We start from the raw sequence: 15,744 nt of genomic DNA, 5'->3' as shown, positions 1-15,744 counted from the left end.
ACCTGGGTTAAATCCCTGGCATCCCCTATGGTCCTCTAAGCCTTCCAGGAATGATCCCTGAGTGCAGGGCCAGGAGTAAAACCTGAGAACTGCCGGGTACAACCACCCCCTACCAAAAAAAAAAAAAAAACACTGGTACTTGGACCAACTAGCTAGATTTGGGCCTTTGTTTTCCTACAGCTGTCCCTGGTTTTGAGTTCATTGTCTCTGCTAAGATTCTTTCTCTCTGCAACCAGTTTTATTTTTTTTTTATACTGCTGACAATCAAATTTTCATAACTATTTAAAGATTACATGCCAGTCTCTACAAGACATAATAGCATCCTTCATTTAATCACAGTTGCCTAGCAACTAATGAGTCCTCCCATCATGCTCCACATGCTAGGATGTAATCATCCTGGCATGGTTGAAAGGTGGGAGATAATGGCCCACAGATAGTAGCTTCTTGACCTCTGAACCCTTGAAGCCTGGCACCCAATTTCCTCAATTCACCAAAGAAAGTAGAATGACAGACTGAGTCTTAACCCTTTGAAAGAAAGCTTGTTTTTTTTTTTTTTTTGGTTCTACGGTTCAACTCTGAAGCTTGTGTATGTATGGGTAAGGCACTGCAAAGTAAAGTAAGAATGTTTTACGAAGTGCTTACTTGTAAATGCTTACTAAAAGGCCAGTGTGAGCATGGGCGAACAGTGTGGGATAATGGGTTTATTCTGGTTTGGGTCTATACCCAGTCCTGGGGTCACTCCTGGTGCTCAGGGGTCACTCCAGCGGTATTCAGGGAACCATGTACAGTGATTCAACAACTGGCATGAACCCTTCCTTCCTGAGTTCTGGGTCAAACTTACTAGTAAAAGACAAAGAACACTCGAAACCCAAGGGATTTTGGCAGTAATCCTTCTAGGTTTATTACTAAAATATCAGAAATCCAAATTTGTGTGGCCGCTATTGTGGCCACACGACATCATATGCTCTTCATAATCAGCAATAGAAAACAAATTATCTAATGATGTCTTTGTGGCAGGTTTGAATATTGGGGAAAATTCCAAATAACAATGTTGGGTCTTTTGTCGTAATATTGAGTGTGATCAACGTAGAGAGAGAGAGAGTAAAGTGGAAATCTGCCACACAGGCTGGGGGGGACTGGGAGGGGGGTATACTGGGGTTCTTGGTGATGGAAAATGTGCACTGGTGAAAGAACAGGTATTTGATCATTGTATAACCGACCGAGACTTGAACTGAAAGGTTTTGTGACTGTTCTCACGGTGATACAATAAAAAAATAAAAAATAATAATGAAGTCATCAATCCTTTGTAAAATATACCAGCTCTAAATGTATTGCAAATATTACATAATTTTGAAGTAGTCCATCTTTGATTCATTTATTGTTTTAAAGTGTCTTGTTTAAAAAAAAAGACAAAGAACATTAGGGACCGAGAGATAGTACAGGGCATAACATGACCCATGGCAATTAGATCCTCAGCACTGCATATAGTCTCCCAATCACCACCAGCAGCGACCCCTGAGCATCAAACCAGGAAGAGCCCTAAGCACCACCAACTGTGGCTCCCCAAACTAAAACACGCATGGAAGCAATAGCACAGCGTGTAGGGCACTTGCCTTGCACATAGCCAGTCTGAATTTGATTTCTGGCCCTACAAATTGTCCCCTGAGAGCCACCAGGAGTGATTCCTGGGCACAAAGCCATGAGTAAGCCCCAAGCACAGCCAAGTAGAGCCCCGAGACAGGGAGCAAGGCTAGCCCAAGAGAGGGTCAGTGTGCTGAAGGGGAGCTGGGCGGGTCCCATTGCCTCTGGTCATTACTCTTGCCCTCCAGGGGTGGCACCAGAGAGCCAAGTTCTCCCTGGGCCCACCATGACTGAGGGGTTGGGGGCACCCTGCAAGGGGCCCCCCTCGTGTCTGGGACTCACCAGCACGGGCTCCACCAGTTTCCCCTCGGGCATGACTGAACGGTTGGTCCTGGCGATGCTCTGCAGTGTGGCCAGGGCAGCCTGCGTGTTCCCAGTGGAGACGTTGAACCGGGCTGACTCAGGAATAAACTGGGCACAGGAGACAAGGACAAGAGTGGTCACCGTGGTGCGGCCGCCAGAGTGAAGGGACCAGCAAGCGTTCTTTTGCATTCAAGTTGATTTGGAACAAAAGAGGCGCTGCCTGGTCCCAGGTCCGCGACGTAACACAGCAGGATGCTGGGCTTGCCGTCAGGTTGGCGCAGGGACCCTGAACACAGTGAAACCCCGGCACCTGCCATCTCGCTCTGAGCAAGCTCTACGGAGGCCGGAAAGCTGCCACTGGAAGCAAAGTTGTACACAGCAAAGGAAACCAGATTGACCATTGATTGACTGATACAAAGAAGGTCAGATCCCAGAAACTATATCTGGTCACCAAAAAAACTAGATAAAGCCCCAAATACATCTGCTATTAAATCATCACTTTACTCATTCATTGATTCATTTGTCTTATTTCCAAGTGGCTTTTTCTAGTTCAGTTCAGAGTCACAGGTGGCAAGAGCCTCTCCCAGTAGCTCAGGACACATGGCAAGAACCTTGGACAGGACATCCCTCCACATCAGGTCACATCTCACACACACACACACACACACACACACACAAACACACACAGACACACTAACACAAACACACACTCAACACATACACACATGTGCTCACACACATATGCACATTCCCATTCATTTATGCACATGCACACACATACTCACATACATGCACACACATACACTCACACACTTGCACATGCACTCACACAAAAACACACACTCGCACATATACTTGCACACTCATGCATTCACATGAGTTCACACATCACACACATGCACACATTCAATGCACTCACACATGCACATGCTCACGCACATGCACTCACCCACCTGTACACACTCACATACATTCACACACCACACACGGGCACTCACACACACCCACACCCAGTGCAGAAAGTGCAGACTCACCTGCAAGCCGCACACGCAAGTCCTCGGGAGGTAGGAGCAGCTGGAAGCCCCCACAGACATGGGACATGCAGAGCCATGGAGAGGGAAGTGGACTGGGGCAAGGCCACCCTCAGGAAAGCTTCCCTTCCGGCAGTGCCCCAGTTCCATGACTGTGGACCCTTCCTCATCTCCCATGGGGGCCCCAACTTCTCAGCTGCTCCTCTGGCCTCTGAAATCTTCCTCTTGCCCGGGGAGCACTCAGCCTGGCTTCTCGCCAGCAGGAGACCACCTCCTCCTCACTGCCTACAACCCTGGTCCTTATGGCCCAGGAAACCTGGCCACAGGCCCGTCTTCCCGGCCTGCCCGCCGCCCGTCCTGAGCCCCCTCACCCCAACCACCCCAGTCTACTGCTGTCCCCAAACGCATTGTGCACGATCACGCCTTCACTGGTGTCCTGGAACTCCAGCCCTGCCCAAGGCCCTTCCCACACCAGCCGAGAGGGAGGCCTGGAGGCCTGGATGCCGGGAGGGGAGGCGGGCAGCAGCTCACCTTGAAAGCTATAATGAGGATGATGCCAGGGATGGAGGCGATGCGGATGAGCCAGCGCCAGCCGATGGTGGGGACGATCACGGAGGCCATGCCGATGATGAGCAAGGAGCCGGCCAGCCAGAAGACCTGCGGGACAGCCGCGCTCCCAGTCCCGTGTGCGCGCGCCCTGAGCCCTGCGACCCGCGCCACCCAGCCCACCAGCCAGCCCCCTCCAGCCGGGGCACTGATCCGGGATGGGCTGCTCCCAAGTCTTCTTCAGGCCCTGCTGATCTTCATCAGAGCTTTTGCTCAAAAAGATATCCTAATCTAGATTCCCTGAGGGCTGGGTTTGGGGTTCAAGAACAAAGTGTGGGTGGAGCCAACCCAGTTCAAATCCTGAGCACCGTCCTGAGCACAGAGCCAGGAATCACCCCTGAGCGTAGCCCCAAACTACACCCTCACGCCCGGTTATTATGGACTGATTATTATGAACCTTGGGGTCAACATGGGTGTCACTGCTGGAAAAGCCAGTGGTTCCCGTAGCCCCCACCTCCCCCTGCCCAGCCCTCCTTCCAACACCCGGGGATGTCATTTCACTCCCCATGTTCTTGCGAGAGGAACATTTACCTAAAACAAAGGGTGGCTCCTGTCACCAAACTGACATTAAAAATGGGGTCTTCGGGGCGGAGCAATATTATGGCAGGTAGAGTGTTCGCCTTGCAGATGGTGGACCTAGATTTGATGCCCAGCAATCCAGATGGTGCCCCAAGCACCACCAGAAGTAATTCCTGAGTACAGAGCCAGGAGTAACGCCTGAACAACGCTGGGTATGACCCCAAAAGCTAAAAAATTAAAGATTTAAAAATAAATAAATAAATAAATAAATAAAAATGGAGTCTGCTAAGAGGTGGCAGAGGGGGACTTTCCCTTGAATAGGAAATGATTATCCAATCACTGACTCATAACTCAAAAGGCACCAAGACTAGGTGGAAAGCATCTCTTCTCCCAAGTACTCATTGGTACTAGTATATATCACCCCCTCTCGGCCCCCCACCCCCAAGCTTATGCCAGGCACACAGTATGTATTTTCTTCACATACACTCTACACTGAAGCATCTCCGAGATGACTTTACATCACGGAATGACTCATGGTGGCCAGGCCCCACTGAATGGGAAGGGCACAATTCTAAGAGAGGGAGGAGAAGCAGGAACACACATGGCACAGCACAGAGATGGTGACATAATAAAAGGCTCGGGGGCACTGGCTAAAGAAAGATGATTTTACTACCACAGAATTTTGCTCGAGCGGGCCCAGTAACGTCTCCATTGGAGACTTTGTTGTTACTGTGTCTGGCATATCGAATACTCTCGGTAGCTTGCCGGGCTCTCCGAGAGGGGCGGAGGAATCGAACTCGGGTCGGCCATGTTGGCCGCGTGTAAGGCAAACGCCCTACCCGCTGTGCTATCGCTCCAGCCCCAACCACAGAATTTTATTTCAGAAAAAAAAAAAAAAAGACAATAATGATTGCACAAATGCTAGGGGCTCTGGAGAGAAAGGCGTAATGTCACGGTAGTGACAACATTTGCGTGACCTCGGCCCAGACAGACTAATAAAGCCGGGACATAAAGTGCAGGTGACCTAGAGGGAGGGGGTCAGCCTTGAAAAGGATCTTAGTAGTGAAATGACCAAACTGTTCTTTTTTTTTTTGTCTTTTTGGGTCACACCTGGTTACTTCTGGCTCTGCACTCAGGAATCACTCCTGGAGGTGCTTGGGGGGCCATATGGGATGCTGGGAATCGAACCCGGGTCAGCCACGTGCAAGGCAAACACCCTACCCGCTGTGCTACTGCTCCAGCCCCCGACCAAATCCTTCTTAAATCAATGGATGGGACTTCGGAGATGGCTCAAGGGGCTGGAGCATGGTGCCTTGTAGTTTCTGACTGAATTCCTCTGGATGTGATCCTCAGACAGACAAATAATCAGCCCATTATTACAGGGAATAGGGAGTGGGTTTGGGGCCATGCCCCATGGTACTCTGGAGTGATTCCTGGCTCTGTGCTCAGGAGTGACCCCTAGCGGTACTCAGGATCTGAACTGGGTTGGCTGCATTCACCAACCACACTTTGCTCTTGAGCCCCAAACCCGGCCCTCAGGGAATCTAGACTGGAATATCTTTTTTTTTTTTTTTTTTTTTGCTTTTTGGGTCACACCTGACGATGCACAGGGGTTATTCCTGACTCACGCACTCAGGAATTACTCCTGGCGGTGCTCGGGGGACCATATGGGATGCTGGGAATCGAACCTGGGTCGGCTGCATGCAAGGCAAACACCCTACACGCTGTGCTATCACTCCAGCCCCTGGAATATCTTTTTTTTGAGCAAAAACTCTGATGAAAGTCAGCAGGCCTGAAGAAGACTTGGGAGCAGCCTATCCTGGATCAATGGCCCAGCTGGAAGATGGTCCTTGCCAAACATTCCCCACTGGCACAGACCAGCCATAGACACACCACCTGTATTGGACCAGGGTGACACTGGCAGGAGAGTAGTCTCAGTGGGGAGACGCAGCTCAGCTCACCCACACCCCTGGGCTGTGTCAGCCCAGGGAAACCATCCTGGGAATATCGCCTGGTTCTAAGGAAACAGTGACTGAGTCCTACGGACTTCTACTGGACAATACAGGTCCTGTATTGACCCAGAAAACCTGCCTGTACACTCCTAGGGCCAACTGTTCCAAATGTTATTAATTGGTGATGCCAAGAGGCCCCAAGCTCAGCAAGAAAAGAAAAAAAATCAACAATTGGGCCTGAGGGACAGTGCTTGCCTTGCACCCAGCACCACTAGGAGTGACCCCTGAGCAGAGAGGCAGGAGTAAGCCCTGAGCACCACCAGGTGCAGCCCCAAAACAAGAAAGCAAAAAATCAGCCAGAAGAGAAACCAGGTGTATCACATCCTAGGGGACCAGAAGTCTGGGTGCCATTGCTCCGTGGCCTTACCTGAGACAAAGGGAGCATATAGCCTCGGTATTTTGTCGGCAAGAACTCGGTCTTTATGATGAGTCTGAACATGGGGTAGGGGAGAGACACACACAGTAATTTTGTTCTTATAAAATCCAAGCCAAATGACGTTTAAAAATAATCAGTTCTCCTTTTACTTGTCACAGGGACAAATAGCTTAGACACATAGACCTTCATCATTATAAACTAATCATAATTTTGTAAAGGCATTTAAAATTTTTTTATTAAAAAAATTATCAATTTTTTGATCTCTTCCACTGATTTCTGCTTGTGCTTGGTCTCTCCCTTGGGTGCAACACAGCGCTTCTCATCCCGTGGAATTTTGCAGATGGAAAAGCATCTTTTGTTCTCATGGGGCAAGGCCAGAGTTCCTAGCTAAGGGGATCTAGAAAGGCCAAGCCAGGATCAGAAGCCTAGAACTTTCCTGCTACCCCTTGTCTTCCAGACAAGGAAGAGGGGCTGGACAGGAGTTAGTGATCTGCCTTGTCTCAGTGATAAACCATCCATAAAACTCTCTAGAGCACAGGATGGGTTCAGGAGGGCACATGACCCCACTGGGTGGAAAAGAAAGACATTGCCCAAGGAGCAATTTTGGGCATCGCCCTCCATCCCCCTGCACCAAATGGCCTTTCAAATAAACTTTACAGTTGAGTCAGAGAGAGACCCAGGCATGCAGGCATTTGCGTTGAACACAGCCAACTCCAGTATGGTCCCCGGCAACACATATGGTCCCCTGGGGCACAGCTAGGAATGATCGCTGAACACGGCTGAACATAGCTCCCAAACAAAAAAAGCTTTTCAAAAATGACCCATTTACCATACTAAGTAAACAGTTTTCCTGGATTCCATTGGCCGCCCTAGCAAATCGTCAAGCCTGAGAAAAGATCCATGGATACTTCCATGGAGAGTCGAGCTGGGTAGAAAAATGTGAAGGATCTAAGAGTATCTGAAGCCGGGGCCCAGGGTGGAGGGAAGGGAAGCTGTCTCGTGAGTCTGAGTTCTCCTTACCCGTCTGAGTCAAGTCTAATTATAGTCAGAACTGATCCTAAAGTATCCAGCTAGAGAATTGGCTGATATGGGGGCAAAATGGATGGCACTGTGTCCTATGTGCCATCATGGGTGGGAGTGTGTGAAGGCCAACGATTGTTCCTAAACAATCCAACAGCAGATTCTGTTACCACTAACCCCTGGGTAAGAGACCCAGATGGAAGGTCACACAGAAGTATAAGGAGGTTTCAGACCAGTCTCTTATCTACATTCTTCTTCCCATCTTGGTGACAGTCATCGGTATTTATCCACCAAGTCACCTCTATGGCTAAGAGGAATGGGATTGTTACACGTGGGATCTCTTTCGCCCAGAGAAACTAGCAAAATATTTGCCCACGCTTCGATCCCCTTTCTAAAATATTGGAAGACAAATATTAACTTGCAATGTTACGTACCCAAACCTAGTTTAATATGCCATGACATTCATACTTCAATCAAAATATTTTTAAATAGTCCACATGTCTAGATAACTTAGACAAATTTAATATACTTGAGAAATTTAAAAAGTAACCAAGAGAAAGTAAGTGTTTTCCCCAACTAATGGGTCAAGAGACAATCCTGGTCTCTAAACACACATTCATCTTCTGAGTAGAAAACAAAACTACAGTGTCATATTCCATCACTTTTCTAATAATTCTCCTCTAGCCCCAGTTATTAACCAGGGCTTGGGTAAGTTCCAGCCTACTTATCCAGTTATGTCCTGAGGGGTGTTTCAAAATCGCACCTAACTCGTATCCCCCCTAGATCTCCAAAGCCCAGTGGTATGTTCCCTGTGCCCGAGGAAGAACCACTGGTCCCCAAACACATCCAAGTAATAATAAGGTGCACTGACATCTTGTAACAGAATCCCAGAGTAACTTGCTCCCAGGCGCCCAGGAGGAAAAAGCCCGAGAGGGTCCCCTGGTTTAAGGAAGAACCCCCCAAGTGCTAAAACAGCCAGGGAGCAGCTTTCCCACACAGACACACCGTGGAAGCCCAGAAGCATATGCAGGAGTGGGTTTACCTCTCTCCCCCTTGCTCACAAATTCACAGCGCCACTGTCTTAAACAGAGGCAAGAGTGCTCGAACACGGGAGTTCCTAACGCTCACAGGTGCTGATGGGCAAACTCATCTCTTCCAACAAATTCTCAAGAAATGAACTAATTCAGTTGCATCTGAACCCATATTTGTGTGACATTTGGTGCTTTTTTGTTTTCAGATGAACAGAATATTATCTACGGTGCTTTTTGATCAATCAGTCTTAGAAACCAACAAAGTTATCCCAGGCTCTACTGAGCATTCCACAAGCTTCACCATCCAATATCATTTTGTTCCAACTGGAAAGTGACATGTGTCTGTTTGCTGACTTGTTTTTTCAAGGCTAGAAAATAATTTGCTCGAGTGATGTGTCGGTTTGCAACGTGGCGATGCTATCCAGCGATCAAGCAGAGTGCACGTGTGAAAATTAGGGGTTCCTATATCTCTCCCTGCCCCCCGGGTCCTTCATGTGAAGACTTTACCCTTGAGAGTGGCCGGACACACCGCAGCCCACCATGGCCCGCAGGAAGACAAACCAGGTGTAGGACGGCGAGAAGGACGTCAGCAAGGAGAAGTAGGCGCCCCACACGAATGAGAGGAACAAAATCTGAAACAATGAATAAAAGGAGACGTAACAGGGGAACTACTGGATGAGAGGCTCTGGAGAAAGCTAACATCTGAAGGAGGTTTTTGTTTTATTTTTAGTGTGTGTGTGTGTGTGTGTGTGTGTGTGTGTGTGTGTGTGTGTGTTATGTTTATCCCAATGCATGCTCCGGACAAACTGGTGTGGTGCAAGCCCGCTGGTTTCCCACAAACACTGGGCAGCTCATCCCAAACCATTCACCACCAGGGCACACCCAGTTGTGATGGAGAGACTGTCCAGCAGGGGGCGCTGGCGCAAGCATCAGGAACTTGACTGTTGGTTTAGGTTTTGAATTTTGGGCCACCCCCAAGGGCGTTCAGAGACCCAGCTCTGTGCTCAGATGCTCCTGGTGGTGCTTTTGGGGGATCATGAGGTCAAGGGGGTGGAACTCAGGCCTACCACATGAAAAAATGTGCTCAGCTCGTGGAGCTGCCCCACTGGTCCCAGGAATTTGAACGTGTATGTGTGATTACAAATCCTTGCCCGTCCTACTCCCGGGGAATGTCAGAAGCACAGAAAATACTGTGCTGGGATGAGTGTGAGAGAAAACTTATGACGTTTGTCTTTTCTTTAATTATAAGAATAATTCACAAAGAAAAATAGGAGGAAACAAAAAGGAAAAATATCTCAACATACTTCATTCTCCAACTCAAAGACTAATCTGCTAACATAATTTTTTAAAATCTTATTTTCTCGGGTCCGGAAAGATAGCATAGTGGTTAGGAAGCTTGCCCTGCTCAATAGTGGCAGACCATGTTCAATCCCTGGCACCCCGTATGGTCCCCTAAACACCACCAAAAATGATCCCTGAGTACAGAGCCAGGAGTAAGCCCCTAGCACCGCTGGGTGTCACATCCCTAAAGTGAAAAACCGAGCAATAAAGAAATATTACTTACAGATTCAATAAGAAAAATAATTGATCTTGCTATATAAAACTTTGCTTTTGTTAATTCTTAGGATTATTTTGAAGATTTCTTGACCATTTACTAAACTCTTGGTTTAATCCCCAATACCATAAAAAAAGGAAACACGAAAATTATACAGTGAATTTTCCTTTTACAAAATGTCTTTTAGAGTTCTTTACAATTGAGGGGTTATCAGTAGGCAGGGCTTAGCTCTGTTCCTGACTCTGCTCAGGAGTGAGACCTGGTGGTGCTCTTAGGATCATTATATGGTACCAAGGATTCCAACTGGGGTACAAGGCAAGCACCTCAATCCCCATACTATCTCTCCAGCTCCATTTACAAAGTTTAGGTACTGCTGCTTTCATATTAATTTAGGAGTAGGTAATATTTATTTTGTGTACTTCAAAAGTTTTAGACGTTGGCTGAAGAAATACTACTGGGGTTAAGGTACTTACATGCAGACAACCCTGGTTCAATTTATGGGTCTCCTGGTAGCTTGTGATCCCCCAAGAATTCCCAGGAATGACCTTTGAGCTCCACTAGTTCACTTCATTTCATACACATACACAAAACACACACACACACACACACACACACACACACACACACACATGCAGCCATGGGCCAGGAATGTAGATCAGTGGTAGGGCACTGGTCTCTTGCATATGTAAAATGAAACTCTTGGTTTAATCCCCAACACTGCAAAAAAAAAAAAAAAACACACACAAATTATCCAGTGAATCTCTCCATACTGAGTGTGTGTGTGGGATGATCTCTCCCATTTTGTTTCTGCTCAGCAAAGTCTTCCTGACCAGAAATTAGAAGGAACATGTGGGTTTGTGATCAAAGCCATCGCTTTACGTTCTGACCTGAGGAATTGGGTGTGTGACCTTGAATAAGTGACTTTGTTCAAAGCTTTAGCAAAGTCACTGGAAGCAAAACCTCTGCAAATCTCCACATTCTACCACTGTACAAGGCACCTCCACCCCGGGGAAAAGTTCCTTAAGGGGCGAAGACCACAACAGCTGGAAGGCAAGCCTGGACCTCAGCTGACAGAGGGTTTTGCCCCCAATTACTCCATCACCTGCAGAGACAGTTGTCACTCCTCCTGGGGCCAACCTACCTTCCAGCGGCCGTATTTGTCAGCCAGGACACCAAAGAGGATGCTGCAGACCATGTAGCCAAAAAACACCATCTGGGGGCGAGAAGAAATATTCTCTAAGCAGAGCTTTGATCATCTGCGAATGCGCTGCATTAAACCTCCTTCCATCTTAGCCGAGAGTAGACAGGAAGCGTCTGGTGGAGTTTGCTAGACTCTTGCCCTGAGCTTTGGTTATGGGGCCAAATTTGTGATGCTCAGGAGCCCAGCTCTGTGCTCTCCGGGAGTCTTGACAGTGCTCAGGAGACCACGGGTTGAGCCCAGACCTCCTGCTTGGCCCAGGGCACATTCCTGATGCTACTTGGCCAGTCAGGTGAGAGGTTCAGTGCTAGGGTCCGAGGATGCGGTGCTGCTTGGGGCCAGCAATTTCAGACCCGCTCCCCCTGGCCATGCTTGGAGGCCACCTCAGCCAGAGTCAGAAATGTTCAAGGGGGTGTGCGGTTTCAAGAATCAAACTGGAGTCAGGAGCAGTACTATCTCCTTGGCCCCTAGAACCATCTCGATGCTATTAGCACTGTAACACTGTCCTCCCATTGTTCATCAATTTGCTAGAGGGAACACCGGTAACATCTCCTTTGTGAGATTTTTTGTTACTGTTTTTGGCATATTGAATATGTCACAGGTAACTTGCCAGGCATTGCTGTGCAGGCGGGATACTCTAAGTAGCTTGCTGGGCTCTCTGAGAGGGGTGGAGGAATTGAACCTGGGTCATCCTGGGTTGGCCGCGTGCAAGGCAAACGCCCTACCCACTGTACTATCGCTTCAGCCCCTCGATGCTATTCTAGCTAATAGCAGAATAGCATCGAGGTAGAAAGGTAGAAATATTAAACACCAATACCGGTCACTTATATAGAATCTCTTCAAAACCAATTTGTCTTTTACTTCTTTCACTGGCTTGATCTATCCTGATTTGAGTTAGGAACCTGGCGACAGAGCGCTAAGTCCTGGCTCAGCCTGGTGGCAATACGCTGTCTATCCATAAGGCTCTATCTCATTTCACTTCCCGGCAGCTCTTAGCGTCACTGTCCTCCTTTCTTGATCTCTGTCTGGTGACTTCCAGGTCATTAAAGGACAGGGGCTCACTTGGCATCTGAACTCGCTCCACAAACACTCTTTCTTTCTCTCTCTCTCTTTCTTTCTTTCTTTCTTTCTTTCTTTCTTTCTTTCTTCCTTCCTTCCTTTCTTCCTTTCTTTTTTTTGTTTTATTTTTTCTTTTTGGCGATGCACAGGGGTTACTCCTGGTTCTGCACCTCTGCACTCAGGAATTACTCCTGGAGGTGCTCAGGGGCCCATATGAGATGCTGGGAATTGAACCTGGGTCGGCCACATGCAAGGCAAATGCCCTACCCGATATGCTATCGCTCCAGCCCTACAAATATATTTTCGACCTTTCTCCTTCTCTCCCTTCTTGCTTTACATAAAGGTAAAGGTAAAGGCCCTCCCGTTAATTGTCGATTTGCTCGAGCAGGCCCAGTAACGTCTCCATTGGAGACTTTGTTGTTACTGTGTCTGGCATATCGAATACTCTCGGTAGCTTGCTGGGCTCTCCGAGAGGGGCGGAGGAATCGAACTCGGGTCGGCCATGTTGGCCGCTTGTAAGGCGAACGCCCTACCTCTGTGCTATCACTCCAGCCCTTTAACTTGCTTTACATAAGGAAGGTTTTTTTTTGTTTCTCCCCCCTTAATTAAAAAAATTTTTAAAAATTGTTTTGTATAGTAGTTCACAATATTTGATTACATCTAATATCAAACACCAATCCCACCACTATTACACCTTCCCACCATCAAATTTCGAATGCTTCCATCCTGAACCCCAATCTCTGTCCCAAAGCAGAAATGGAAATAATTTATTTTGTATTGTTTATTATTAAAAAACACAGAAAATGCCACAAAAAAGTTTCCTTAGTGGAAAGAGTGTGAATATTATTGTATTTCATCAGGGGGCATTAAGCCCTATGCATAAGGTAGATATGAATGCATTTCTCCCGCAGGAAACAGGAGGGAGACACCCGGCAGATCTTTCTAGAATCAAAGCCCTGATTTCCCCGGTTGCTGAACTGTCTAGGCCAAGCTGAGGGGAGAGTGGACTTTCCAGGCATGGGTTCTGGCTTAAGGGCCGTGCATTGAGCAACTGTGAAATAAAAGGATAAAGATCTTCCATCTATCTAAGACTATTCCAAATGAAGGATGATTCTGGAATAATTTTCTTTCTCATGGTCAGTGTTAATACGCCCTCTTTTGAAAAAGAATGCTAATTAATAATATACTTTTTCTTCTTTGCTGTATTTTTCTAAAACCTTACGTATCAAGTACATAGATTTTTTTGTTGTTGTTGTGTTTTGGAGCCATATCTAGCAGTGCTTAAGGGTCACTCCTGACAGTGCTCTGGGATTCACAGAGGTGCTAAGATTCTGACCCAGCCTCCCACATACAAAGATTTGTGCTCAGCCCTGGGCTTTCCTCTCAGGCACTAAAACATTTTTTAAAATCCAGTTAGATTGTTTTTTTCTGTATGGTTTGAGGTACTTTTTTTTTTTTTTGCTTTTGGGTGACACACCCAATGATACACAGGGGTTACTCCTGGCTCATGCACTCAGGAATTACTCCTGGCAGTGCTGGGGGACCATATGGAATGCTGGGAATCAAACCCAGGTCTGCCGCGTGCAAGGCAAACGCCCTACCTGCTGTGCTATTGCTCCAGCCCCATACTTTTTTATTTTTAATATGACTAATACTAAAGATACAATGCTACCATATTGAAGATACAATTTATTTTTGTAAATAAACCCTGCCACTTTAATGTCTAGATTTAATATTTCTAGAAGTTTCGAGTAGAGTCATTATTTTCTTTCATTAAAAATTTTTTTTTGTTTTTTTTTTTTTTTGGATGGGGGGAGGCACACCTACTTGTGCTCAGAGCTTACTCCTGACTCCCTGCTCAGGTAACAGGGATCAAACCCAGATCAGCGATGTGTGAGGCGAGCACTTTGTCCTCTGTTTTATCTCTCATTAATTATCAGCCTTAAATCATTCAAGTTTGTTAGATGCCACACTCACCCAGATTCTCGGGAACACAGGCCTGTACACCCATGGCCTTGGGTCGGGGTGGGTGGTTACACCTGCACAGGGCTTTGTAGCAATTCTTGTACAAATATAAGGACTGACAGGAATCTTTTTCTTCCTTTTTCAGGGGGAGGGGTACACCAGGGGTGCTCAGGGCTTACTCCTGGCTCTGCACTTAGGCATCACTCCTGGCAGGGCTCAGAGAACCATGTGGAATACCAGGGATTAAACCCAGGTCCACCATATGCACAGCAAGTGCCCTACCCCTTGTACTATCTCTCCAGCCCCAGTAAGGAATGCTTTCTAAATCACAACTATAGTTTGCATATAGAAGAAAGTGAAGACCATCTAAGTTATTTAATGGAAAACCTAGGTAAGACATTAGGTTTTATAACCTTACTCTTTTCTAAAAATAGGAGTTTCCAACAAACCAAAACAAACATAAAGGGATGAACAGAAGAACTTAATTTTATTTGATTTTTTGCTTTTTGGGTCATACCCAGCAATGTTCAGGGGTTACTCCTGGCTCTATACTCAGGAATTACTCCTGGCAGTGCTTAGGGGACCAGATTGGATGCCAGAGATTGAACCCAGGTTGATCATATGCAAGGCAAACACCCTCCCCTCTGTACTATCACTCTGCCTGGAAGAGAAGAACTTTCAAGAAGAAAATGGAATTAAGAGAATCTGGTCAATTTGCTGCACGATTAGGTATACATTTTGACACTGAATTCCTCATCATGCAAGACACAGAGACCAATGCAGTCCACCAGCTACCGTCCACAGAGACCAATCCAGACCAGCACTGGCCCCTCCCTGGGAAGGCCACCTATATCCCTCAGCAAAGGGCAATTCTTCCCCTGCCAGCGCTGAAGACGAGCCCAGGCAAGTACAATTGTGAGTGGGGGAAAGATGGGCCCCTCTTGGCTTAGCATCTCCATGCCAGTTTCAGATGGTAAGCCCTCTCTTACAGTGCCCCACCCTGTGCCAGGCCTCCGCCGTCAGACTGGCATCCTCTCCCCCACTGCCTCTCAGGGCAGCCTGGTCCAGAGTGGGTCCCCGCCCAGTCCTGCCTGCTTGGAGAGCAACTTCAGCACCCAAGTAAACCAATTCCTCTTCCTCAACTGGTTTCCTTTGTGCTCCTCCCCCAAAGTTACCTCCCAGGTATTTCCAGAACATTTTGTCTTCCACATTACTGCCCCTTCCCTGCACAATCTCCTAACTTACTCCCTCTCTAGCTTCACGGCCTCAGGATTCACAGGCACTGACCATAATGGGCCCCCTTGCCTGCAGTTCGGCCTTCAAGTCTCCTGGCTGAAGAGGCTCCTTTAAGACTTAAACACACACACACACACACACACACACACACACACACACACACACACACACACCAGAATACTCCACCAAAGG

At 47.4% G+C, this 15,744-nt stretch overlaps 1 protein-coding gene across 1 annotated transcript in view; it reads right to left on the bottom strand.

The window, feature by feature from the left end:
• Positions 1 to 15,744, bottom strand: part of SVOPL (SVOP like) — a 54,079-nt gene that overhangs the window by 30,861 nt on the left and 7,474 nt on the right. Inside the window, exons 4-8 of the mRNA XM_056123971.1 lie at positions 11,236 to 11,307; positions 9,047 to 9,171; positions 6,480 to 6,543; positions 3,507 to 3,632; positions 1,924 to 2,052 (exon numbers count right to left, since the gene is read on the bottom strand). Of these exons, the coding sequence (XP_055979946.1) occupies positions 1,924 to 2,052; positions 3,507 to 3,632; positions 6,480 to 6,543; positions 9,047 to 9,171; positions 11,236 to 11,307 (516 nt within the window). The remainder of the gene's footprint in view (positions 1 to 1,923; positions 2,053 to 3,506; positions 3,633 to 6,479; positions 6,544 to 9,046; positions 9,172 to 11,235; positions 11,308 to 15,744) is intronic.

This window comes from Sorex fumeus, unplaced genomic scaffold (assembly GCF_029834395.1).
Source record: "Sorex fumeus unplaced genomic scaffold, SorFum_2.1 ptg000048l, whole genome shotgun sequence".
Taxonomy (NCBI): domain Eukaryota; kingdom Metazoa; phylum Chordata; class Mammalia; order Eulipotyphla; family Soricidae; genus Sorex; species Sorex fumeus.
The sequence above is the reverse complement of the archived record's forward strand: the minus strand, read 5'-3'. Positions and strand labels throughout refer to the sequence as shown.